The 24,951-nt window shown below is 38.8% G+C and overlaps 1 protein-coding gene across 1 annotated transcript; it reads right to left on the bottom strand.

The window, feature by feature from the left end:
- Window positions 1-1,502: 1,502 nt before the first annotated feature.
- On the bottom strand, window positions 1,503-6,311 carry LOC141605674 (uncharacterized). Its single transcript, XM_074424547.1, has 2 exons — window positions 6,157-6,311; window positions 1,503-4,031 (listed from the first exon to the last, which is right to left on the bottom strand). Exon 2 carries the CDS (start codon window positions 3,759-3,761, stop codon window positions 1,887-1,889), a length of 1,875 nt encoding a protein of 624 aa, XP_074280648.1. The 5' UTR covers window positions 3,762-4,031; window positions 6,157-6,311; the 3' UTR covers window positions 1,503-1,886.
- Between the last annotated feature and the right edge of the window lie 18,640 nt (window positions 6,312-24,951).

Here is a 24,951-nt window from a genome sequence, read left to right as displayed (position 1 = left end):
ATATATATGATATATGATTTCATGGGTGAGAATATTTAACAATTGATTTATATCAATTTAAACGTGCACGGGTCAAAATTTCATTTTGGCCGTTTCACTAATTTAAAAATTTATACTAAAATATGGGCCAAGATTCTCACTTTAAATAAGCACGGGTCAAAATTTTCATTTTGTTTTGTACATAGGTTTCGATAATGAAAAGGGGTCTAACAATTTGAAGAAGCCTGCAACTATTCAAACTTATCAAACCTATCAAACCTGTGCAATTTCAATAATTTTATGTTAATTTCATCCAAATAATTTTGTTTCATTTTATACAAAGTCGGGCTTTTTTAAGCACCCGAGTAACAAGTCAGAGTAGAAGTTCAAATTTAGCTAACAAAAGAACATATCATATTACAACAAGTACTCAGCTAATTTACCCTAACGTATCATTTATGCTAATTACAAGTACTGAGCTAATTGACCCTAACGTATCATTTATGCTAATTGCAAAATGAAATTTATAATCCTTATCTAAGATCTTAAACATGACTCTTTATAACTCAATTATTACATTTAGAGATCAAAATTGTTAAACAAAAGTAGGGTGATATTACTACTTTACTTTAAAATTTTATTTCTAAAGATAATTAAATTCAAAAGGGGATAATTAATTAATACACTATTAATATACAATTTTATCTTGAAATTTTTTTTATAGTAACAATTTCTTAAAGAGCATACCCATGCAATGTGCACGGGTTTAAGACTAGTTAACTCCAATCTAATAAATCATAAATGTCGACAACAATACTGCATTATCTCGGTGGCACCGTGTACGGAAACGAACACACTCTTACCTAGACCTGGCAAAACGGGTCACTCGGGTCGGGTAAGTTTGGGTCGGGTCATTTCGGGTCTGTCACATATTTCGGGTCGGGCCGGGTCACTTTCGGGTTTCGGGTCAATTTCGGGTGACCTGTTGTCGGGTCATTTCGGGTCAGGTTATTTTCGAGTATAGGTCATTTTGGGTCAGGTTGCTTTTGAGTTAATGGCTAAGCACTTAAGTTAATACTATTTTGATTAAGAAATACTATTTTGCAAATTTAACTATTTATTAGGGATTATTGTAACCAATGAAACTTTATTTTGATATATATAATATTAATATGAGTTAGTACTAGTCATTTCGGGTTACTTCGGGTCATTTGGAATCAGGTCAGTTATGAGTTAGGTTTTTTCGGATTGGGTCACCTCGGGTCGGGTCAACATTGGGTCAGACAATGTTCGGGTTGGGTCTGGGTCGGGTCGGGTCAATTCAGGTTTCGGGTCATATTCGGGTCAAACAAGTTCGGGTCATTTTCGAGTCTCGGGTCAGCCTTTTCGGGTCGGGTCATTCGGGTCTGACCCATTTTGCCAGGTCTAGTAGTCTTACCCCTTGTATTAACATAGAAACATTGATCGATAACAAAAAACTGCGTCCAAAATTACAGCTAATGACTGCAACATAAGCAACAATGTACAATAACACCCTTCAAATCCGATAACAAAAAACTGCGTCCAAAATTACAGCTAATGACTGCAACATAAGCAACAATGTACAATAACACCCTTCAAATACTTGAAGCGTTATTGTCTGAATGTTACTGGCATACTCCAATGTTGATGATCATCAACGAATCCAATATGTCAGTATACAATAACAAAATTAATTAAAAGAAAAAGGAAAAAAACAGAGTGCAACTGCAGCTCTTACAGCACATTAACTGTAGAGTATGCAGCGCCAACCAAAACACCAAAGTTTCGCTAAAACTATTTGTACACAGTGCAATTTAACTTAAAAGCTTTGTACACAATTACATAAAAATACAAGGGGAGAAACAACCATCTCGTCTTACCACGTCTCATATTCCATGCACGGAGTTGTTCATATTTCCACCCAGTAAAGACATTAGACCACCACCATGAACTCTGCCCTCGGGTATCGAAAAGTCCACTTTGCCCCTTCTACTGTCACCGCCATTGCATAGTTCATCTTGCTCATTAGCAGTAGTCTGAATGGAATAAAACGAGGACGACTTCATCGATAGAGGGACTAGAACCTCGGGTGGTATGAGCTGTCGTCGTTTAGACGGCCTAATAATCGAATCTCCACAATCTGAAATCGCACTAATTCCTGAACAAGAGTTATTGTTGTCCAACTCTACGCTGCTAGCAACTGTTGTAGAAGTAGAGACCAGCCCATGGAACAGGCCTGGCCCAAGCATGCCACGCTGCTTGTCTCTCTCTTGGGCCTTGCTGCTATGGGCAGCACACAACCCACTTCTCCCTCTGGCAAACTTCTCACATGGGCTTTGTCCGGCCCAGATGCATCGTTTCCCACCTCCGTGAGCCTTGCAAAAGTCGGTGCTCCCTTGGGCACTCTTCCCACAGTTATCGACTTTGCATCGTTTCCCGCCTCCGTGTCTGACACAGCAATCTGTACGGCCACGGGCACTCTTCGTGCACCCGGGGACTGAGCATCGTTTCCCGCCTCCATGGGCAACACAGTAGTTGGTGCCCCCATGGACGCTCTTCGGGCATATCCCACCTCCATCAAACATGCATCTCTTACCCCCGCCATGTCCCTTGCATAGTGGCGTGCTCCCCTCAGCACCCTTCGTACAACCCGCAAATACGCATCGTTTTCCGCCCCCGTGAGCCTTGCAGTACAAGGTACTGCCCTGTGCACCCTTGGCACAGCCTGTAAATTGACAACGTCGTCCACCACCATGGGAGATACAAAGACCTGCTTGCCCTTCAGCGCTCCTTGTGCAGCCTTCTACCTTACATCTCTTACCCCCTCCATGGCGAATACAAAGCCCTGATTTTCCACGCGCTGCTTTGCTACAACCTTCAGAAAACCCACATCTTCGGCCCCCGCCATGCGCAATGCAAAAGTCAGTTTTGCCCTCCGCACTTTTGGTGCATCCCAAGTGCTCACATCTTCTCCCTCCACCATGGGCTTTACAATAAGCAGTACGGCTTTCTGCACCCTTGTTACAACCAGGTTTTTGACATCTTTGCCCCCCACCATGGCCAATGCAAAGACCCGATGCACCTCGCGCTCCTTTTGTACATCCCATGAACCTGCACCTTTTTGTATTGTGGGGCTTATTGACCGCAGACATCAGCCCAGTGGAAGGCTCCGATGTTGTATAACTTGTGTTGGAAGGGTCAGAACACAATGCAAATTGGTCAGAAGAAGACTTTGCACCAACCCCAAAAGTCTCCCATATTTGCGCAGCAGCTTGATTACCATCACTTATTGGAGCCAAAAGAAGTGATGGCATATAACCACCTGCTTTTTTTGCAGATGTGGACCCCTCGTCTACAAGGGGAAGGGATTGAGTGACATGATGCATGTTTAACTCACTCTGGGATGTAGTTGAAAAGTCAAGAGACCCGAATATATTCCCAGCTCCTCTAGAGAGTCCAAGCTTCAAGATTGAGTTGCTATCACTCGGAACTCCATGATGGAATGATGAAGAAGAAACCTTTGTTTGTTTGTCTTCAGAGTAGGTCCTTGACGTTGGCCCTAATCCAAGTACAAGTCTGCAACCATCATCAGAAGTCATGGAAGCATAAACCGCAGGGTCATTTGAGTTGTTTAGAAGTCGGCCAGCGTTGTTCTTCCCATAGCCATGGCAATCCAGGCGTAAAGTTGTATCCCCAAAGTTGTCTTTTTTAGCAAATTGAGTATAGCAAGAGAAATATAAATCCTTCCCATTAACATCCATCTTCAGCTAATAGTCTAGAATAAAATGGAAAACAAATACACTAATGGAGCAATCTCAGCCACAAGCTTCTATTTTTAAACCCACGTAATCTAAAAAACTAAGTGCTACTGCTTTCAACAACAAACTTCCGCCACTTACAAAACCTGAAGTGTCTGCCCTATCCATAATATGAAGTTGCTGGAAGAACTGGTGATGCTACTTTAAGACCTTCGAACAAAACCCATACTTTACAATGCTCGGACATTAACAAGCTTCATGGAGTTCATTTCACTGGCAAAAGAAAAAAAAATCACTGTCGTTACTAAACATGACAGTTCCATATGTACAGCTATAAAACAACGCATTTCCAAATTCATGCCGCAAACTAAAAGTTGAAGAGTATAAAACATGATTTATTGAAGAAAAACTACGGTAAAAAAATTGAATGCAATCTTATGGTCTCTTATATATGTTGAATAACAAAATATTTCAGAAACAAGATATGCAACAGCACCAAGTGACATTATCTTTAACTATTAACTGATATACTCAGTTAGAGACTTCGAGTTGTACAGTTAGACAAATACCACATCAACAAAGAAAAACTAAATTAGTTTGTATGTAGGTAGTAGAGCTCAAAACGAGAAGAAAGTGAAGAAAAATGGTTGTAGCGGAGGCTGGAAATAAGGAAGGGTAAACTTGGGATCTCATGATCTCAATCAATGATTTAATATTCCAATAATAAGATCAGCAACTATTTACCCTCATCCCAAGCAAGTTATTGCAACTAATTATATGTCATTGTGCCATTTAACTCTGAACAAAAGAACATGATAAGATGTATTCTAGAAATGGGAGGGGAACAAAATTGTACAGAGACTCATTGAATTTATGTTTTAATTAGACCATCCCATGAAATGGTTATCAAATTTGTAAATAAACTCCTAACAATTTGTTAGGCAAATAAGAAATAATACCAAGATTAAAATAACTCCCAACCTGAATAACCCCAGCTTTCAAAGGTCAATGTACGCCCAAGTGTACACAATCTTACCCCTTAAATTGCACAAACTGAAGAAATGCTACCATTTTCTATACTTGTACATAACCAGGGAAACTTGAAATTTACAACCTTTTACATCGACCTTTTTCAAACCTACTACCCAAGGCATTTTGATAAAACTTTGCTACACTACACTTGACATTTTCGGTGGGGAAAAAAGTTAGTTTTTCAGCAATTTCGCAACCCAAAACCTTAAGAATGACGAACTGATAGGGATGTTGTTCATAAGTGATTCTGTAGCGGATTGACGACAAAGTCAACTTTTTTTTGACCGAAAATGTGTTTTGATAGCAAATTCTAATGAAAATGGCTTCAAACGTGGAAATTTTGAACAAGACTATATAAACAAACACAGTAAAGTTTAATTTACCCTTACTACCAATTATCATGACCATTTCACAGCCACAAATGACAAATCAATAAAAAAGATCCCTCTTATATCTAAACACTTTCAAGGTACATCTTTGGCCGTATTGTGCTATTCAATTGTCCCCGTTAACCTTGTATTTTAAACAATCAACATCTAAATTCGAAATTTGTGACGGCCTTGATTTCACAAGAACGAAAAACAATGCATCACCAAAAATAAATTGTAGAAATTGTATCATCGTATTCATATTAATATATACAAACTGGTTTTGGATTTTGAAAATCAAAAGAGTGTGTCAAAAATAAGAAACCACTAGTAAGAAAGAAAGAAAGAAAGAAAGAAAGAAAGTTAGTTAGAAATTTGGTCAAAAATTTTGGACTACTAAAATCAATTGATTGATTCACATGAAATGGACCGGAAGAATGGGTGAGACAAACCAATTTTCACTATGTTTTGTAGAAAACCAGATCAACAAGTTAAATGAACATGGTAACTTAAAAGTTCATCATTTCAGTATTCAGCATAAAGAGATAAACCCATACATCATACTCCCTCCTTTCGAATGGACAATTACTGAAATTTTAAACAAGTATCTATCATATTATACACATAAAGTGATAAACCCGTAAATCATACTCCCTCGTTTCAAGTCATTTCCATCGGTTTGTTCGAACAAACGGATCGAAATGACTTGGAATTTTAAGCAAGTATCTATCATACACACATAGTGATAAACCCATAAATCATAAATTCATAATAACCAATCAATATCCAATCCACCAAAAAAAAAAAAAGAAAAAGGGCATTTAGATGAGCAAATATATGAAACCCATATACACTCAAAAGTGAAATACCAACAAAAATTGTAGGCATAATAAAATAGATAATGCCCAATAAAGATAAAATTAAAAAAGATAATAATCTGAAAATAAAGCTACAGAAAAAGGAAAGACATGAAACAAAGGACGGTAGGGAATTTATACCGTTAAAAATAGAAAGTTTCCTGATCTATCAAGTGTATTTTTTGCAGAATTAATTCAGAGAGAACCCATTATTATGCAAATACAGAGGGGATAAATGGGAGAAGAGAGAGGAAAAAAAAATTAAAGAAGAAAACAAGTGGAAATGAAACGCAACCAAATATGATATTTTTAGAGGTTCTTATTATACGACAAATTCGGGTTCTAAATGACTATATTACCCTTCTGATGTCAGCGGATGGTGCTTTTGATTGTTTGCTTGCTTGGGACCACTTGCTTACTTTTAGGTGATAGTGACACTAGAGTTGACAATTACTAAATTGCCCTTTCTTACGGTAAAACTACAAGTAATACACTCACATAGCCACATAGGTAGAATTTTTGATACAACTTCTAATACTTCCTCCGTCCTGGTGAATTATTATCTATTTCCATTTTGGGGTGTATCATTCATTTGTTATCTATTTCTATATTGGGTAAGTATTGAACAAGTAGGTTAGAGTGGGCAAGTGGACATACTTTTCTTTAATATATTGCTCTATTTACATTACATATTATATTCTTTCATTGGTCTTTGTGTAAAATGACATAGATAACAATTGACCGAGACGGATGGAGTATATAACATAAAAAATAGTCATGTGAGATTTTGTTTAAATTGTCATACCGAGTACATTGTGAATATCAATTTTTTATAATTTTTATTAATTTGAAACTAAAGATGTGAACAAAAGAAAACAGGCATTGATACACGTATATAAAGCGAATGTATAGAATTGATTGAAATGGAGGAAGTATAAGGAGGACTTTAATGCCTTTATTAGGAAAAGTAGTGGTTTGTGAAAGTTAATTACTCAAGTTTGGGAAATATAATATCATATCATGTAATATATTAATCTTTTAAGTCTTAAGTGACATGGCAGCTTATATTACAAGCACGTATGATGTGTCAATAAACAATGCAGTAGACTAGGATGATTTTAATTAGGCAACTAGTTCTGTCCCCCGTGAAAATCACGGGCTTGTCATGGACATCATTTTTCTTCTTTTATTAAAAGTAATGTCTTGCGGGATAGGATAAAGGATGCTTTATAAGTTTGGGGACGAATACGCATGAACACCAAAAGACGGAAGTGGTCGATACTATATATCAAAGGGACACATGAGGTTTTTTAAAAAGGGTTTTTTCTAACGTGTGTTCTAAGGACATACATTAATAACCTAACTATGGTAAAATTTATAAGAGATTCTCATCAAATATTCAAGTATAAACTCATTTTTACCATTATATCCTATTATTGGGGTACATAAATTTCATTCACATGAAGGCTAATCTACAAAATACATAAATTTTATTCGATTGATTGAATAAATGTAATTTGTCTTCGTTAGAGTTGTGATCGTGTGGTAGAATCAATGTGCTGCTTCTTACCAATTTTCAGTCCTTGTTCATGGAGCAAGCCCATTGAAGTTCAAACTATTAGTTTGTAATCCCCTGAATTAGGGTGATCAATTGTATAGCATATATATAGGATAGTTACAATGATATTGCTACCTAAAGTCAAGTTATGATACATATAAAATCCCTATATACAAGGCTAAAGAATATATGGTAAATATTAATATATTTACACTAATACGCCCCCGCAGTTGGAGCGGGAAGAGACCGAACGCTCAAGCTGGACCGGAACCGATTAAATAGGAAGCGAGGTAGACCTTTAGTAAAAATGTCGGCATATTGATATTCCGAAGGAACGTGAAACACGCGGACATATCCAACTTGTACCTTTTCACGCACAAAATGAATATCGAGCTCAATGTGTTTGGTGCGTTGATGTTGAACGGGATTGCCAGCAAGATAGACAGCGGAAACGTTATCGCAATAGACCAATGTGGCTCGCGTAATAGGGACCTTAAGCTCAAATAAAAGATTACGCAACCAACTTGTCTCAGCAACGGCATTAGCAACCCCTCTATATTCGGCCTCAGCACTGGAGCGGGATACAGTGGCTTGGCGTTTAGAGGACCAGGAAACAAGATTGCCACTAAGAAACACACAATATCCCGAGGTGGATCGACGAAAGTCAGGGCATCCACCCCAATCGGCATCCGAATAAGCAGTTATATTGAGGGAGATTTATTAATGACAAAACCATAAGCAAGAGTACATTTCACATAGCGAAGCAGCCGTTTGAGGAAATGTAGGTGCGGTTCACGTGGGGCATGCATGAATAGGCAAACTTGCTGAACTGCATAGGCAATATCGGGCCGAGTAATGGTCAAATACTGGAGCGCCCCCGCCAGACTACGGTATAAAGAAGGATCCGAAATTAAGGGACCAGAGGTGGCACTTAATTTCGAACCGACATCAACAGGCGTGGTAGTCGGGTTGCACGATGTCATAGAGGCACGAGCAAGGATGTTCTCAGCATATTTTCCTTGAGAAAGAAACAAGCCTTTACCAGTACGAGTGACGGAAATGCCCAAAAAATGATTAAGAACCCCTAGATCAGTCATTGCAAATTCCTGTGACAGGGAGTGAATAATATGGCGCAATAAAGTAGTACTGGAAGCAGTCAAGATAATATCATCCACATATAAAAGAAGATAAGCAATGTCCGAACCGGAATGATAAATGAATAGCGAGGAATCACATATACTGCTTCGAAATCCCTGTGTTAAAACAAATGTCGCAAAGCGCTGAAACCAGGCACGAGGAGCCTGCTTAAGGCCATAAAGAGACTTACGCAAACGACATACATGTGTAGGGGCCGATTTATCAACAAAACCCGGAGGTTGATGCATATAAACCGTCTCAGCGAGGTCACCATGAAGAAAAGCGTTTTTAACGTCCAATTGGTGAATAGGCCAAGAACGGGAAACAGCTATACTCAAGACCGTCCGAATTGTTGTAGGTTTAATAACAGGGCTAAATGTTTCGTCACAATCAACACCTACCTGTTGGGATTTCCCATTGACCACGAGTCGAGCCTTATACCGTTATAATGTGCCGTCGCTATTAAATTTGTGTCGATATAACCATAAGCAACGAATAATATTCGTATTACTGGGTCTCTGTGGGTTAATATCCGTATACTACCCTTTAAATTTAGGACTATAACGTAAATTTAACATGCGAATATCGTCATAAAACATAAATACAATATAGAAACGATAAGGAATTAGAATCAACCTCGGGTCCTTATAGTGCGACGTAAAGAACAGAAATCAAATGAGATTCCCTCCTAATTGTTGCACCCAAGACCTTGTCCGAGATATGCCCTTGTGCTAGAACGTGTTCTCCGATTGCCTTGCAATATTGGGAGAACTGATGTGAGTTTGCTTGAGATGTGAGATCTCGGTTTCTACAGAGAAGAATGCTCTTCGAAACCCTAATTTTTGTTTCAAATGATGATTAGGTTACAAAGAGGAGGGACTCCCTCTTTGTATCATTCGGCCAAACCGAGTGAGTAAGAGAGAAATGGGCTTTCCATTTCCTCTTCACTTAAACTCGTGATCCGGTCCATAGCTCGCTAAGTGTATACGACGCGGTTTAATTATAAACTGTTATCGGTTATCGGAAATTAAGGCATCAGCTAAAAATACGGGCTATTTGAATTATTAATTCGTGTCCGACAAAAAAAGTATTGTATAATTATATTCAATATACATTTAATTAAATATAAATCGTTTATATTTAATTTACGAATTAATTGGTTAATTCGCCTTAGCCCATGATATTTAATCCGTATTAAATATAATATCTCAACATCACATATTCGACTAATTACTAGTCAAATAACTCGGACTAACTGGTTAGTCAAATTTGGCATCTACATGACTGTATTTTCATACGGTCACGTCTCTCGAACGTGTCCTATAGGTGTGACTTTTAGGGACCAGTTGATCACCGCCATCTGTATGACAATAACGTCAAACTTATCTAGCAAGCCAACCGTTATTGATAAACGTGGATCAACTGATAATAATACCAAAGTATGCCCTTTGATCCTTTTAGAGGTTTGTAAGTCCTTGCACTAACTGTTAAGGACACCAACCCCAACAAGCTCCCACTTGTCCGTACAAGTGCATGTGCAATGACGTTATCCGCACTCACTGGAGGACACAAGCTCCAACAAACTCCCACTTGTCCGTACAAGTGTATGTGCGATAACCGATTCTCATATTCATTTAAAATTTCTCCCACTCAATGTAAAACAATTTGCAGATCCGGATCCACAAAGGTCGTATTTTACAATCGATCTGTATCTAGAGTGGTTTCCCCGACTAGAGAGTAACTTAACTGATAAAACGAATCCGTATCCGAGCATGGCCATGCATTTCGATTCTGACTCCTCGAGTGGCCCTGAGAAATATCGAGTACCTGATAAAGGCTGAATATTTCCTTCAACTCGACTCCTTCCGATCTATGCACAGCATGAAATGACCCAGAAAAAATCTACTTGGCCCCCTGTTACGGATGACCGTGAGAAAGAAACCAAAGTCACCCAAAATCTGCCGTAGTCTCAAGAGACAGTCGATAGTCAAAAGAATCGACTCTTAGGATCACCATGGAAGTCCTATCCACGACCGGGCAACGAATGTTAGAAAACATTTAGGACTCCACGTCGATGTCACAAGTGTGTCCTACGAAATATCCGTATAAATCGCCTCTGTGATTGGTCAGTCAACCGGTTGACTTATGGCTCGTTGAACCCACCATCAACCAACGTCACAAAATAATTGCCAGAGTTATCAGCTCATGTGGGCAATTAAGGACTAAAAAGATATGATGTTTGTTCAGTTCACTTTGTGGTGTTCAAAATTGTCGTACAATTCCACATGAAAAACAAAATATATATATATAAAATATCAAAACGATGATGTCGTATAGAGTACAAGAGAGGATGAATCTGATCCATAAAAGAGTACTACAACTTTGGAACACGTTTAATTCCCATGGAATTAACATGCCCTTCATGCTTATCTTGTCGTAATGCTTTAGTGAGAGGATCTGCTATGTTATCATCCGTAGCAATCTTTTCTATCACTCTTGTCTTTTGCTCCACGTAATCCGGATTAGATGAGCTTTCCGTTGTACATGTCTAGACTTGTTGCTAGACTTTGGCTCCTTAGCTTGGAAGATGGCACCACTATTGTCGCAATAGATGGTGATCGGGTCATTCGAACTAGGCACTACAGATAGCCCATGTAAGAATTGACGCATCCATATCGCTTCCTTTGTAGCTTCAGACGCGGCATAGTACTCGGACTCAGTCGTAGAATCTGCTGTAACAGTTTGTTTGAACTCTTCCAAACTGATCGCGCCATTAAGAGTAAAAACGAATCCGGACCGAGATTTCGAGTCATCTCGATCCGTTTGGAAGCTAGCATCTGCAGAATCAGGTTGCGCATGACTTTTGATCGCCTCCATAAGTCAATGCCCAATCTTTAGTCCTCCGTAGGTACTTAAGAATGTTCTTGACAGCCAACCAATGTGGTTCACCTGGTTCTTTGTTGGAATCGACTTGTCATACTCAATGCATATGCCACGTCGGGACGTGTGCATATCATGGCATACATGATAGATCCTATTGCCGAGGCATAAGGTATCCGTGCCATGCGCTCTTTCTCTTCCGGTGTCTCTGGTGCCCGAGACTTGCTCAAATGCACCCCTGGAGCCATAGGAAGGAACCCCTTCTTGGAGTTAGTCATACTGAATCTCTCTAGGACTTTGTCTATGTAAGACTCTGATCGAGAGATAGCATCCGTCGTGATCTATCTCGATAGATACGGATGCCTAGAATTCTTTGTGCCTCTCCCGGATCTTTCATCTGGAAATGGTTTTTCAACCATACTTTCACCGAAGTTAAGAGAGGTATGTCATTCCCAATCGGGAGTATGTCGTCAACATACAATATTAGGAAGACAATCTTGCTCCCACTCGACTTGATATATAAACATGGTTCCTCGACCGATCGAGTGAATCCATTTTCTTTTATCACTTGGTCGAAGCGATGATTCCAACTCCTTGATGCTTGCTTAAGTCCATAAATGGGACGCTTAAGCTTGCACACTTTCTTAGGATGTTTTGGATCGATGAAACCTTCGGGTTGTACCATGTACAACTCTTCCTCCAAAAAGCCGTTTAAGAAGGCGGTTTTCACGTCCATTTGCCAAATTTCATAGTCATGAAAGGCGGCAATCGCTAAGATAATCCGAATGGAACGCAGCATGACTACGGGTGCAAAAATCTCATCGTAGTGCAAACCTGGCACTTGGGTGAAACCTTTAGCAACTAGTCGTGCTTTGTAGATATCTTGTTGACCTTCCACAGAATGCTTTATCTTGTAAAGCCATTTGCATTGAAGGGGACGAACCTTAGCGGGTAAGTCAACAAGATCCCACACGTTGTTCTCATACATGGAGTCCATCTCGGATTTCATGGCCTCAAGCCATAGTTTCGAGTCGGAATCGGTCACGGCACCTTTATAGGTTGCGGGTTCACTACTCGTTAAGAGTAGAACGTCGTCTATATCATGTTCCTCGACCATACCAATGTATCTGTCCGGAGGAATAGAGACTCTTCCCGACCTCCTAGGTTCCTCAGGAATATTTACCGCAGCCGGGATTGAAGGAATAGGTTCCTCCAATGGTTGCTCGGTGTTTGGTTCTGGAATCTCCGACAGGTCGAAGGTTCTATCACTCTTTGCATTCTCAAGAAATTCCTTCTCTAAGAATGTCGCACTAGCCGCAACAAAAACACGTTGTTCGGTTGGCGAATAGAAGTAATGACCACGTGTTCCTTTAGGATAACCTATAAAGTATGTCTTGACCGATCGCGGGCCGAGCTTATCTTCAGTTCTCCACTTGACATAAGCCTCGCAGCCCCAAACCCGTATAAAGGACAAGTTAGGGACCGTTCCCTTCCATAGTTCATATGGAGTCTTGTCAATGACTTTAGACGGACTTCGGTTAAGTATTAGAGCGGCGACAAAAGAGCATAACCCCATAATGAATCGGGTAAAACCGTGTGACTCATCATGGATCGAACCATATCAAGTAGTGTTCGATTTCTCCGTTCGGACACACCATTCAATTGAGGTGTTCCAGGTGGAGTTAAGCGTAGGGCAATCCCACGAGTCTTTGAGGTGTTGATCAAACTCGTGAGAAAGATACTCGCCACCACGATCCGAACGCAGTGTTTTAATCTTTCTACCTAATAGGTTCGTACCCTATTCCTCGGTATTCCTTGAATTTCTCAAAGGATTCACTTTTGTGCTTCATTAAGTAGACATAGCCATATCTACTTAAGTCGTCCGTGAAAGTGATGAAATACCTATAGCCTTCTCGTGCGGTGATTGACATAGGGCCACATACATCCGTGTGTATGAGTCCTAATAGGTCGCAGCCGCGCATTCCTACACCTTTGAAGGAAATCCGAGTCATCTTACCGATGAGACATGATTCACACGTGCCAAATGATTGAAAATCAAAGGCCGAGATAGCTCCATGTTTGATGAGCTGTTTTACGCGTTTCTCATTAATGTGTCCCATACGGCAGTGCCATAGATACGTTTGATCTTTGTCACCAACCTTTAACTTTTTATTCATTACGTGTAATATTTCCGTGGTCTGATCTAAAACATAAATTCCGTTCATGGAGAGCGCCTTTGCCAGTAAATCATATCGTGTAATGAGAAAATGCAAGAATTATTTTCTATTACAAATGAAAAACCAAGTTTATCAAGTGCGTAAACCGAAATAATGTTTTTCGAAAGACTAGGAACATAATAACAGTCATATAATGACAACTCGAATCCGCTAGGAAGCTGGATCACATATGTCCCCTTGGAGATGGCAGCTACTCTTGCTCCATTCCCAACACGCAGGTCCACCTCACCCTTTACGAGGGGTTCGATGTTTCGGAGCCCCTGCACATGATTACACAGATGAGAACCACAACCAGTATCAAGTACCCAAGTTCCGTAACTTGCGTGGTTAATCTCAATCATATGAATAAAAGTTGAAGAAGAGGAAGACATACCAACAGGTTTAACGCGACCTGCCTTTAAGTCCTCATGATAAACAGGACATGTGCGTCTCCAATGCCTAGTCTTGTGGCAATGATGGCATTCCATGTTTTCATTCTTGCTCTTTGTCACGCCTGATGAGGTGCTCGACTCACCAGGCCCACTCTTACCTGAACCCGACTTCTTGAACTTCGCCTTACCTCTCGCTAGGTTTGCCGAGCTTTGCCCTTACCCTTCCCTTTATTCGACACAACGAGAACATCCTGTTTCATGCTCCCACTGGACTTCATGTCCTTCTCGGTCTGTACGAGAAGGGAGTGCAGTTCATGGGGAGTTTTCTTCAAATCATTCATATAGTAATTCGCTCTAAATTGCGAATAACCATCGTGGAGTGAGTGAAGTATGCGATCGATAACAATGTTCTCGCTGATGTTACAGTTAAAGGTCTCCAGTTTCTCGACATTCTCAATCATGCTGAGAATGTGTGGGCTAACCGGTTGTCCCTTCTGGAGTCTCGCATCAAAGAAGCGAGTGATATGCTCATAGGTCACGATTCTCGGTGCTTTCGAGAATTCCTTGGTGAGCGTGGTGAAAATCTTGTTTGCACCATGGGCTATGAAGCGTTTCTGCAAATTGGGTTCCATTGCAAAAATGAGTACGTTTTTAATCGCACCCGCTTCCATACAGAAATCATTAAACTTGGTGACTTCAAAGCAGACTCTAGCCGTGGGACTGGGTTTGCCGGGATGGGCTCAAGAGATATTTGAGCTTCCCGTCGGCGGCGGCGGCATTCCGTAATGCCGCCTCCCGGTCCGCGAAGTTGGATCCATCATTCTTGATCGAGTAGACGATTCATCCGATTCATGAAGATCCTAAGCCAGGACTCACGGTCCAATGTGGCACTTGGCATTGGGTTATCACTTGAACCAGCCATTTGTTGTTTAGCGATTTAAAATCGTGATCTACCTTTGAAAAAGAAAGAAAAACAAAACGAAATAAGCAACTCATCGAGGTGATTTAAGTCTATTTTAAAATTCATTTTAAACATGTAGACTCTCCCACTTGCATAATTGATCTCCCTCAAGAATGATACAAGTGATCCCAAGACTCAATTTCTGTAAACTGATAAGCCAACTGTTTAGCTAATTCTTCTGGAAGAACTCTTGGTCGATAGATTTCCGGAAATCCTATCTATAGTCCACCATAGTCACAGGATCGTACGAGTGACCATAGTGTTGAGATAAAATAGGTCAATCGGTTCCAACTTACCCGACGTAGAAAGGGTCATATTATGCCTACCGACGAAGAAGGGACTCATTGGAGTTTGACCTATAAAGACCGTTCTCAATTTTTGTTTATACGAGGAAGATCCCATCAACTAAATTATAATTCATTTTAAGTGAACGAATAACTAGCGTCTGTCGTGAATGAATTTATTTGGATGATGGCTTAAAAAACGTGTGACATACGAATGTCAAGGAAAACTAACTCGTGACCTCTATATGTGTCAGTTTTCATGCAATTATTAGGTGGTTTGGTTTTTAGGCGGAATATGATGCATACTATCGTTACGATAAATTAAATAAATGAATGCAATACGTAAATAAAATTTCCTAGTGTGGCCTATCCTAATAAAAAGAACAAAATACAACTTTGGAATCCACCGTTGGACCCAAGAAGCTTGTCTTGTTGTTCCATCTTGATCCAGGTAGCGGGAGTGAGCATCTGGTCTCCGTCTTTGGTCTTCTCAAAAATTACAATTAAAATTACAAAATATAAACCTAATTACATTCTAATTAAAAGCGTAATTACAAGTGAAAAATCCAAAACGGAGATACGAGATCTCAAAATACAACCAAGACCGTGTTCCATCATTACGGTAACACGTTCTACTAAGGCCACACTAAGTTACAACTGATTGTAAAAATAAATAAATACGTAATATAAAGCATTCACGGCATTCATAATTAACGATAAATGAAAATGCATCAACTAAAAACAAAATCATTCGTGACATAATTCCGTAATTATGTTAAATTTATCCAAACCACCTTTTAATGATTAAAATTCATGTGATAAAACCGCTTCTATCATTCAATTTTAATCCATTACAATCCGTTACTTTAAGTATGCTTTAAAATAACTTAATGGTACGTGGTGAACCGTTTCACAATCATAGCGAGTGTACTATATCCGTATAAAGTACATATTGAAGCCAAAAGAAAATTTAAATCAAAAGAAACAAATTTTCAAAGCTGTCAAAGACGAAATCCCTCGATCCAGGGACATAAGTGCTCGATCGAGGGGGGGAGGGCTCGATCGATCTGAACTGCAAGTCGATCGAGAGGTATGCTAATCAGAGGTACTCGATCGACAGGATGGTGGTCGATCGAGGACTTATATCGACAACGCTCGATCGAGTACGAGGACTCCTCGATCGAGCAGTGGGGTTTTAAAAGCAAGTCGATCGAGTACAACAAGGACTCGATCGAGTAAAAACTTGTCAGAAAAACCACTCGATCGATTAAAAACTTGGTCGATCGAGTGCAAAAACCTCTGAAAACTTCAAACCCTCGTGAAACAGTTTTGGCGAGACAAAACAAACGTTATTTTGATCAAAGCGATTGAAAACAAAACTACAAGATGCTAGACATTAACATATTGTTATAATGATCGTGTAAAATAACAATATGCATAATATCAAAACGAAAATGACCCGTGTAAAACATGTCACGGTACGGTTTTCGATACAAAACAACAACAAGATCAACCGTGTAAACAGGACACGGTTCCCAATGCAACAAAAACGCAGCAATAACAGAAAAAAATCTGCCGTGAGAATTACTGCGGCCGCACGGAATTTTAGACAAACAAAAAACGTTTCAAGATAGTTTTATGAAAAACACATGGAAAAATTCACGTGGCCTCGCTCTGATACCACTTGTGGGTTAATATCCGTATACTACCTTTTAAATTTAGGACTATAACGTAAATTTAACATGCGAATATCGTCATAAAACATAAATACAATATAGAAACGATAAGGAATTAGAATCAACCTCGGGTCCTTATAGTGCGGCGTAAAAGTAAATCAAATGAGATTCCCTCCTAATTGTTGCACCCAAGACCTTGTCCGAGATATGCCCTTGTGCTAGAACGTGTTCTCCGATTGCCTTGCAATATTGGGAGAACGATGTGAGTTTGCTTGAGATGTGAGATCTCGGTTTCTACAGAGAAGAATGCTCTTTCGAAACCCTAATTTTTGTTTCAAATGATGATTAGGTTACAAAGAGGAGGGACTCCCTCTTTGTATCATTCGGCCAAACCGAGTGAGTAAGAGAGAAATGGGCTTTCCATTTCCTCTTCACTTAAACTCGTGATCCGGTCCATAGCTCGCTAAGTGTATACGACGCGGTTTAATTATAAACTGTTATCGGTTATCGGAAATTAAGGCATCAGCTAAAAATACGGGCTATTTGAATTATTAATTCGTGTCCGACAAAACAGTATTGTATAATTATATTCAATATACATTAATTAAATATAACTCGTTTATATTTAATTTTACGAATTAACTGGTTAATTCGCCTTAGCCCATGATATTTAATCCGTATTAAATATAATATCTCAACATCACATATTCGACTAATTACTAGTCAAATAACTCGGACTAACTGGTTAGTCAAATTTGGCATCTACATGACTGTATTTTCATACGGTCACGTCTCTCGAACGTGTCCTATAGGTGTGACTTTTAGGGACCAGTTGATCACCGCCATCTGTATGACAATAACGTCAAACTTATCTAGCAAGCCAACCGTTATTGATAAACGTGGATCAACTGATAATAATACCAAAGTATGCCCTTTGATCCTTTTAGAGGTTTGTAAGTCCTTGCACTAACTGTTAAGGACACCAACCCCAACAGTCTCGGTACAAGGTCCCACGTATGATTCTCCTTAAGGGCACGAAATTCGTCCTGCATAGCCAAAGTCCAGTTCGGGTCACGGAGGGCTTCATGGGGGGATTTGGGTAAGGGTGACAGAGCGACGTTTTGAGTGGTGTGGGCTTCAGGCGGGTGGTTGGGTTTAAATATGCCATTCATGGCACGTGTAGACATGGTATGCACACGAGCCAGTGACGGTGGGGGAGGAGGAGGGGGTGGTGGTGGTGGTGGTGGTGGTGAGGGGGACAGGCCGAGGGAGGTGGTAGGGGAGGTGGCTGGTGGGTTGGAAAAGAGGGTGTTCGTAGAGGGGGAGAGCTGGGAGGTGTTACGGGAGTGACAGGGGGTGTCAAAGAGGAGTTGGGTTGGGTGGTAGGGGGGCTGGTCAGGTTGTGTTCGGGTGTGGGCAGCGGCTGGGTGTTTGGGGTGGCCGGGGAACTGGTCGGGTGTGGGTCGTGGGTTGGGTTGGGTTGGGAGATTTGGTTAAAGAGGAGAGGGTTAAGTGGGTCATCGAGAAAAGAGTAGGACTCAGGTTTCCTGTGTGAGGTTTCCGAGAATGGGAAAACGGTCTCATCAAAAGTGACATGCCTGGAGATATAAATATTTCCCGTGGTTAAGTCAAGACAGCGGTACCCACGATGTTGTGGAGGGTACCCGAGGAAGACACAACGAGTAGACCGGGGAGCAAGTTTATGTGGTCGTTTGGAGGAGCGATTAGGATAACAAGCACAGCCAAAGACACGGAGATGGTCATAAGAGGGTTCATTGAGAAAGAGTGCGGAAGTGGGTGAGCGATATTGAAGAGTTTTTGTGGGGAGGATACTGTAAAGATGAGTGGCAGCGTGAAGTGCATCTACCCAATAAGTAGGGGGGCGGACACATGGTATAAAAGAGCAAGCACAATTTCGTTGATCCGTCGAATCATTCGTTCTGCTTTCCCGTTTTGGGGAGATGTTTGTGGGCATGAGAAGCGGAAAGTAAGGCCATGTTTGATTGCATGAGATTTGAAGGAACTATTGTCAAATTCACGTCCTAAGTCGCATTGAAAACATTTAATTTGGCATTGAAATTGAGTACGAACATAGGCAGTAAATTGGATAAATTTAGCATAGACCTCAGATTTAGCTGTGAGAGGATAGACCCAAACAAATTGCGTAAAATTATCAATGAGAATAAGGTAGTACTTGTAAGAACTTTTACTCAAAACAGGGCTAGTCCATAAATCAGCATGAATAATGTCAAAAGGAGCAAGAGTAACAGAATTCGAATCATGAAAAGGTAATCGTTTATGCTTGCTAATCTGACAAGAATGACATAAAGAAGAACACGACACTTTATTGCATAGTATGGAAGACTGACTCCGAAGGTGTTGAAGGACATTGGGTCCCGGATGACCGAGACGACTGTGCCAGACATCGGATGATAGAGTGACTAAGCCGTGACCAGGAGAGGAGTGGGAGGTAGACACGGATGACTTAGTGGACACGGGATATAGCTCGCCAGTACTGTCACTCCTCAGGATCGTAGTCCCATTCTGAAGGTCCTTCACAGAAAAACCAAACGGGTCAAACTCAACTGAGACATTGTTATCTTTGGTAAATTGTCGTACTGATATGAGATTTTTAATAATATGTGGGGTATACAGTACATTGGTAAGAAAAAGGGTGCGGTCTTTAGCGTTTAAGGTTGAGGTACCCGATCCCCGAACAGGAATGCTATGGCCATTTCCAACTAAAATAGAACGAATTTTATGCGCATTAGAGGAAGAGATCAACGTACCAGCATCGGAGGTTAAATGAGACGATGCACCAGTATCCATAAACCAAGGTCCATCAACAGGAGGTTGTAAATTCATAGCTTGAAAAGCTTGACCAATATCAGTGAGTTGAGTAGTGTCGGTTTCAGCTACATGTGCCTGCCCTTGTGGACGTTGAGTAGGCTGCTTGTAATTGGGCCGAGGGCCCCACTGTTGCCAGGGCTGGACCCACCCGGGGTACGTTGGGTACGGGCATGGGGGAGGAGTCCAGGGGTAGGGCCACGGGTTAGCCATAGGCCAAGTCATAGCCGGAGAAACCACAAGAGCATTAGAAACCGGCTGTTGATACTCGGTTCGAGGCTTGTTGTTGCTGCCACAGTCACGACGACGATTGTTATTAGAATTATTATTAAATTGCGGATTATAATTGTTACCTCGATAATTGGAAGAGCGTGGCTGATTGTTATTAGACTTGGGCTTCTCATTCCAATTTGACGAATCAGGGGGTGGGGAATGAGAGGTGACGAGAGCTTCAGGAGGTTCGTCACGAGCAGATTGACGATGTAATTCCAATTCAAGCATGCTTCGAGCCGTCTCGAAAGTCGGGAGAGTTTGATTAATATAAGCCGCGACGGTATCATAGGATGATGGGAGGCCACGGACTAACTGAAGGACAAGACGGTTGTCATCAACCGCAGCACCGACGTCCTTCATTTGACCAGCGATGTCGCGCAAACGCTGGAAGTAGGCTTCAAGAGAAGGCAAATTTGCGAGTTTAAGGTTGTTAAACTCGTGTTCCAGGGCAGCAAGACGCGCTCCTTTATTGTTGAGAAAGATGTTCTCAACTCGCTTCCAGGCCTCATAAGCAGTCGAGTCATCTTCAAGCACTCGAGGGAGAAGGTCGTCACTCAACGTTCCGTATATCCATTGAAGAACGTGAGCGTCGATTTCACACCACTCGTCATAATTGGCGGCACCTGCAGCAGGGGGCTTAGTACCGTCAATATGCGAGAGGACTTTATATCCTTTGGCATGAAGCGTAAATAGGCGAACCCATGACGCGTAGGTGACCTTTGTGCCATCGAGTATCCGGATCTTGTTTTGAATGTTAGATACGGTGAAGACGGGATGTAGTTGAGGTTTGGAAGAGGACGATGTGTCAGTTTTGTCTCCCATCGAAATGAAGAGATAAAGAAACATAGAAGGATCAAAAAAAAAAATGGGGAAAACAATTGTTGTGCAGCCGAAGCAGTAGAAGAATTAGGGCTAAAGTCGAAACCTAGCTGATACCATATTAGTTTGTAATCTCCTGAATTAGGGTGATCAATTGTATAGCATATATATAGGATAGTTACAATGATATTGTTACCTAAAGTCAAGATATGATACATATAAAATCCCTATATACAAGGCTAAAGAATATATGGTAAATATTAACATATTTACACTAATACAAACTTTGTTGTAAATGTCTTCTGACACTCGACTCTCTTTCAAGTCCAAATTTGCATATCCTAAACTCCAAATTTTAGCTACACTTAAGCATCTAATTTGACAACATGTTTTGACAAAACTCAACTTTGCAAGTTGTATGTAGGCGTAGCTGCATGTAGAAGAAAAAGTGTCACAATTTATTAGAGCAATACAGCTGTAAAAAAGTAAGAATTGAAACGTGTAATATGATACTCCCTTCTATTCCGAATAATTGTTCCATTGTCCATTTCCGTCTATTTACATAACTGTTCCACCGCCCGTTTTTGATAATGTTTTTTCTTACATAATGACTATACTATCCTTTTTACTTTTCATTATTTATAACCCCACCTTTAACCCATCCTATTAATACTTTTCATTTTCCATTTCCGTCTATCCATTCACTTTCTTAATTCTTATGTCATTTCAACAATGAGACAGTTATTCAGAATAGGAAAGAGTATATGATATCCTTTCAATTAACTTCCCCATTATGAGTACTTATTTTCTTACAAACAAATAATTGTGAACCTCCATAAAAAAATTATTACGGCCAAAATAAATTATAATTATTAGTAATATTTCCTCCATTCCAATCAGTAAATAAATAAAAAAAATAATAATTGAGAGGGAGAATATCAAGCAAGGAAAAAGAAACCGAGTTCTAAGGTTGCACATAACATAGTAACATACATGTAACATGTCAGTTTATCAAACTTATCCCATTTTTTCAACAAAAAAGTGGACCATAATCACGTATTACCGATTCCACACACTACAACATAATATAGTTTCAACACCCACTTATAAAATGGTGAGTAGCTCTTAAGTCTTCACACTTTCAATTTACCGCACTAATGGAAAAAATATCAGAATATAAAAATCTGGTAGTTTCTTTATAAGAAGATTACCTTCCAATGAAATTGTATTTGCTTCATAAGAAAGTTACGGAGTACTTTCTAGGGCCTTTTATGCCAGTTCTTTTCCATGCAACATCTTGGGTAACATTATTGATTAGCGTATAGCAACCTAAAACTGCAATTCAAAATCAAACGCAATTCAGTTCTACATGCAATTTACACCGTCAATTAAAAGGAGTAGACTAAAGAACGATAAGTTGAAAATCAAAAAAAGAAAGAGATTACCGAACACCACGGTGGAATCGGAAGATTATGATCAAAATATGGCAACAACAACAATCCGATTGTGGTGATTTTCACGTTTATCTATTCTAATATCCACACGCCAATCAGTACTTCGGCCTCATGGCATGTCCCTTTTTATAAACACCTCGAGAATGCAAGAGACGTATATGGTTGTAAGTTGTAACAGCTAGAATGCAAAAGGTGCATTGGATTCAATGAAGAGTAATGATAATTCATTAATGAATTTAATGGAAAGACATTAAAGTAGGCATGAGGAACGACGATGTGCGTTTCTTTTTCTTAAATAACCAATGAAAGGAAATACCATGAGTAATTCAGGATCAAGGCTGTAGGGTAGTCAAAGCTTACGTGACATGGCATATTACAAGATTTTAGAGAGTGCCACGTGTCTTTATGATAGGTGCTCAAGATACCTTTTTATGTTATTATATAGATTATATAGATATAATATCATATTGGGGAATTATTTTTTTTCCATAATTAATCATTTACTACACCATCACCCCAACTACTAAGAGAATAAAAATTCTCTTAGTTTTCCCTCCCAAATGCATCAACCTTAATAAGGAAACAATTAAACTATTATCTTTCCTTAAAATATAATCATATTATAATTATAATTATACTATAATCTTTTAATTAAATTAAAAATTATATTTTTTTTTTCATTATAGTAAAATAAAATTGGTATTAAAGTATAAACTAAAGGTTGCTAATCTTTTAATAATGTTATAGAAAATAATTTAACACATACTATTATTACCGTGACAAAAATAAAATCATTAAAATTTTTGGAGAGAATTATAAAATAAAATCTGTAGTTTTATGGTAAAAAAAAGTACTTTCATAAAAATACACACTTCATATATAGCTTTACTAAATTCTCTTTGGTTACTTTTCCATTTCATTTTTTTTGTTTTATCTCAAAATACGGAGTACAATAGAGCAAAATATCTCCCTTACACTAAAAGAGTAAGAACTCTCTAAAAAATTTTCGCCCAAGTGAAATGCTCTATGATTGGTCATCACTCCTACTCTATGATTGGTCATCACTCCTCACATTATATCATAATTATATAATATTAATGCTATACCATAAATAGGAGATAATACTACTAATTTTTATTTTTTGAAAGCTACCCATATGTAGTAGATGGGTTGTTAAACACACATTAATGAAATATTTTGATTTTGTTATATATGGATTGCATTAATAATACGTACATGTACGTATGAGACAAAATACGCTGGACATTTTCTTTTTTCATAATCAATTTTGTCTTTTGATGCAAACAGTGGTGGAGTTAGGGGGCTAGCAGGGGCGGTCGCTCCCCTGGCCAATGAAATTTTTAGTTAAATTTTCCGAAAATTTTCGAATGTACCTTATGAAATTAATCATTTTTTTTCTCTTATTTTATTGTATAATTAAGTCATTACTTGAGGTTATTTCTTTGAAAAATTTAATCATTTATAAATATAGTTTTATTGTATTTATTAATGAAGTAATTTATATAATTAGGTTCAGTTAAAACGTTAATCTTATTTGGTGTGAAAACTATCAAATACTCTATCTTATTATACTGCTTAAGCATGTTTACCAAGATATAACATTTAACGTCTTTCTACATTATTATCTAAAAAGCCGCGCATTTGCGCGGGAACTACACTAGTTTAACATTAAATTCAATTGGGATAGTAATTACCAAAACTAATACTCCGTATGATCATTTGCTTTATTTATTGGAAAATATTTGCGTAAAATTAATAACATTTCATGCGCAATTCAACTGTAGAATCGTCTTTACAAATGACATCATAAAGTAATTATGTTATACTTGAAAAATAATTTAGTTACCAGAAAAATTAACTTAAAAGTAATATAGTTATGTATGAAGTTAAAAAAATAATAGAACGTTTGAACTTCTAATTTTTTCCATAAGAATTTTTATATTTGTAGAATAGTTTGATCTATCAAAGTATAATAGTCAAATATGTAGTAGCTTTCAAAAAAAAAAAGATTACAAAAAAAAAATGGACAAAGTGAATAAGAAATGGATTGATAAACCTATCAAACGGGCCAGGTCAAAATACGGGTCGAATCGGATACGGGTTAGGTCTCGGGTTAGGCCAGGGTCAGAATACGGGTCAAATAATAGTTTATGACGTCTTTTATTTTACCATTTTTAAGCCGAAAAATATTAATTATACGGTTATATTAATTAAATTTCGTACGTATATTAAAAGATTATAAAAATAAAATTACTTAAATAAATTATTTTATTATTAAATGATATAAAAGTTATATAAAATTGATTTTAAAATTAATTTTTATTTGAAATATTAAAAACATTATTTTTCTATTTATTATTTAAAATAAAATATAAAAATATTAATAATTTAATAATATTCTTGATTTTGTATCTTTAA

This window comes from Silene latifolia, chromosome 10 (genome assembly GCF_048544455.1).
Source record: "Silene latifolia isolate original U9 population chromosome 10, ASM4854445v1, whole genome shotgun sequence".
Taxonomy (NCBI): Eukaryota; Viridiplantae; Streptophyta; class Magnoliopsida; order Caryophyllales; family Caryophyllaceae; genus Silene; species Silene latifolia.
This window is presented reverse-complemented; position numbering and strand designations above follow the sequence as displayed.